Here is a 2,461-nt window from a genome sequence, read left to right on the forward strand (position 1 = left end):
GGGTACCTGCCAGGGTGCAGGTGCACCGAGTCTGTGGTTTGGGCTCTCCATCAAATACTTCTGCTGAGGTTTTGGGGTTTTTATAAAACCTTATGATATAAAAGCAGGCCTGCGAGCACAAGACCCGACTCCTTGAGGAGTGCAATGGATGGAGCCCTGATGGGGCCTTTGGTATAAATTTCCCCCAGGTTCATTTTTAAACGTGGGAATTTCATTGTCCACATAGGAAAAATGAGGCAAGGGGAGGGGAAGGATTTTGCCAAAGACTCAACAGCAGAACAAGGCACCTCACATCCGAATGTGTAGACTCTGATCCCTTTTGCTCTTCTGTAACACCTCGTTTCACCCCCAGCTTTGTGTTTCTTCCCAGGGCCGTTGCAGAACCTGTCTGCTTCCACTTCACAAGCCCAAAAAACCATTGAGAGCCTCTTTGCTGCAAGGTATGCACCTTCTTGGCCTTCCTCTGACCTTAGCAGATGTTTTGCACCTACGTAGGTCCAATGCAAACACAAGCAAGGGGAAGAGGAGGGACATGCTGGGGTTAGCAGCTGGAGCCGGGATCGAGCATGATGGCAACAGCTGGGAACCAGGGATGGTTTTTGAAGGGGAGGGTGAGCATCAAGAGGGGCACGGAGGTAATGGCTTCCTTTTTGTCCTCCTGCAGGCTGACCTTCAACAAAACCAGGCTGCTGACTCGAGCCGCCAAAGGGTTCATGAGCAAATCTCCAAGCAGAGTGAGCGAAGCCAGCTCCGAGGGTGACAATGAGAACATAGACTACCTTCCCCTGGTGAGCAGCTCATTCCTGGGTCTTTCTGGGGTTACATGGTCACTGCAGAGGAGCAGAGGGCAGGAGGATACCCCAGATCCTGCCTCTTGCTGTCTCTGACGGCCATGTCCTATGGTCTGCTCTGAAATGGAGAGCTGCTGCACCCATGCATGCCTTTTTCCTTAACGTCCCAGAAGTGGCTGGGATCTCAGAGTTTCTCTCTGTGCCCACTGCCCCTTGCAGGCCTCTCTGCAGCTGGCCTGCGGTGCCTTCCTCATGAACTCAGCCTTCTGCGATGCCGTCAACATCCCCATGGAGAAGCTGAAGTGGACGTCACCCTTCGCCTGCCACCGCCTGGCCCTCAGCCCCTCCAGCTCCTACAGCACCAAGAAATCCAGTCCCTCCAGGGACCACAAAAACCTCACCTCTGGCCAGCAGCTCCTGGTTCCCAATAGTGCACATGAGAAGAGTCCCACCACCAGAGATGTTGCTCCAGGTGTGGTGACGGAGGGACCTGGCAGACACACAGAAGACCCTGGCCGCCTTCGCCACTTCTCGGGCAGCGCGGTTGAGAGCATCTCCAAAGCCCTGAAAGCCGAGAAGGAACTCTCTCCACCTGCCATCACCATCCGCCGCTTCTCCTCCCCGGAGAGCACATCGGCCGAGTGGCAAGCCGACAGCGGCCGGGGCTCCGAGACAGACAGCTCCGAGGTCCAGGCATTGCTCTTTGACATCGAATTGCAGCAGCAGACAGAGCCGGAGGGGATGCTGTGGGCCACAGCAGTGGCCTTGGCCTGGCTGGAGCACAGCTCAGCTTCCTATTTCATTGAGTGGGAGCTGGTGGCTGGCAAGGCCAGCCTGTGGCTGGGCCAAACAGGCTGCCAAGGCCAGCCTGTGGCTGAGCCAACAAGACTTCCCGGAGGGATACAGCCTGGCCACGGTGAAAGCCGCGGCCCAGCAGCTCTTTGTCCTGCTCCGGCACTGGGATGAAAACCTGGAGTTCAACCTGCTGTGCTACAACCCAAGCAGCGTGTAAAGAGAACGAGAAGAGAGGACCGAGCAGTGTACTGAGGACACAGGAGCGGGGACCTGGCCTCAAGGGAACATCTCCAAGGAGCTCAATCCCTCTCCTGCAGGCACAGTGTGTGTTTATTAGAGCAAGCCCTGCAAACGGAAGCAGCCTGGGCAAAATCTTGTGCTCAGCAGTCGGTATTTTGCCCAGGAGGGTACTTGCCACCTGCCCGCAGTGGGATGCTATTTATTTTTAACCAGAGCAGCACCTCCAGTTATGGCAGTTACCTCTCATCCTGGTTTCTTCTGGTTCCCAGCCCTGTTCCCAGAGCAAGTCTCCCTAATGCCTGCTCGGCTTGCCCCGTCCTCATTTGGCTGCTTCTTCCCAGCCCCAAATCACTGCCAAGCCCCCACAGCCATCCCCCAGCCCCGAGCTGCTGCTGTCCCAAGGCTCCTGCCATCTCAGATGTTTTTTGGTGAATGTGAACACCTGACAACCTGCTCATCTCATGGACCAGAGGAAATCCAAGAGTCTCAAGAGCAGCCCTGCTGTCACAGCCAGGAGGATGCTGCCTCGCCTCACACACAGAATCACAGAATCACAGAATCGCTCGGTTGGAAAAGCCCTCTGAGATCATCATGTCCAACCGTTCCTGTCTACCCACTAAACCATATCCTTAAGT

The 2,461-nt window shown here is 55.7% G+C and overlaps 1 protein-coding gene across 1 annotated transcript in view; it reads left to right on the top strand.

The window, feature by feature from the left end:
- Positions 1–1,803, top strand: part of VWA5B1 (von Willebrand factor A domain containing 5B1) — a 20,313-nt gene extending 18,510 nt beyond the window's left edge. The window contains 3 exon segments of the mRNA XM_010190094.1: positions 665–788; positions 1,011–1,610; positions 1,645–1,803. Of these exon segments, the coding sequence (XP_010188396.1) occupies positions 665–788; positions 1,011–1,610; positions 1,645–1,803 (883 nt within the window).
- Positions 1,804–2,461: the final 658 nt, after the last annotated feature.

The sequence above is a fragment of the Mesitornis unicolor genome, unplaced genomic scaffold, assembly GCF_000695765.1.
Source record: "Mesitornis unicolor isolate BGI_N332 unplaced genomic scaffold, ASM69576v1 scaffold20758, whole genome shotgun sequence".
Classification (NCBI taxonomy): domain Eukaryota; kingdom Metazoa; phylum Chordata; class Aves; order Mesitornithiformes; family Mesitornithidae; genus Mesitornis; species Mesitornis unicolor.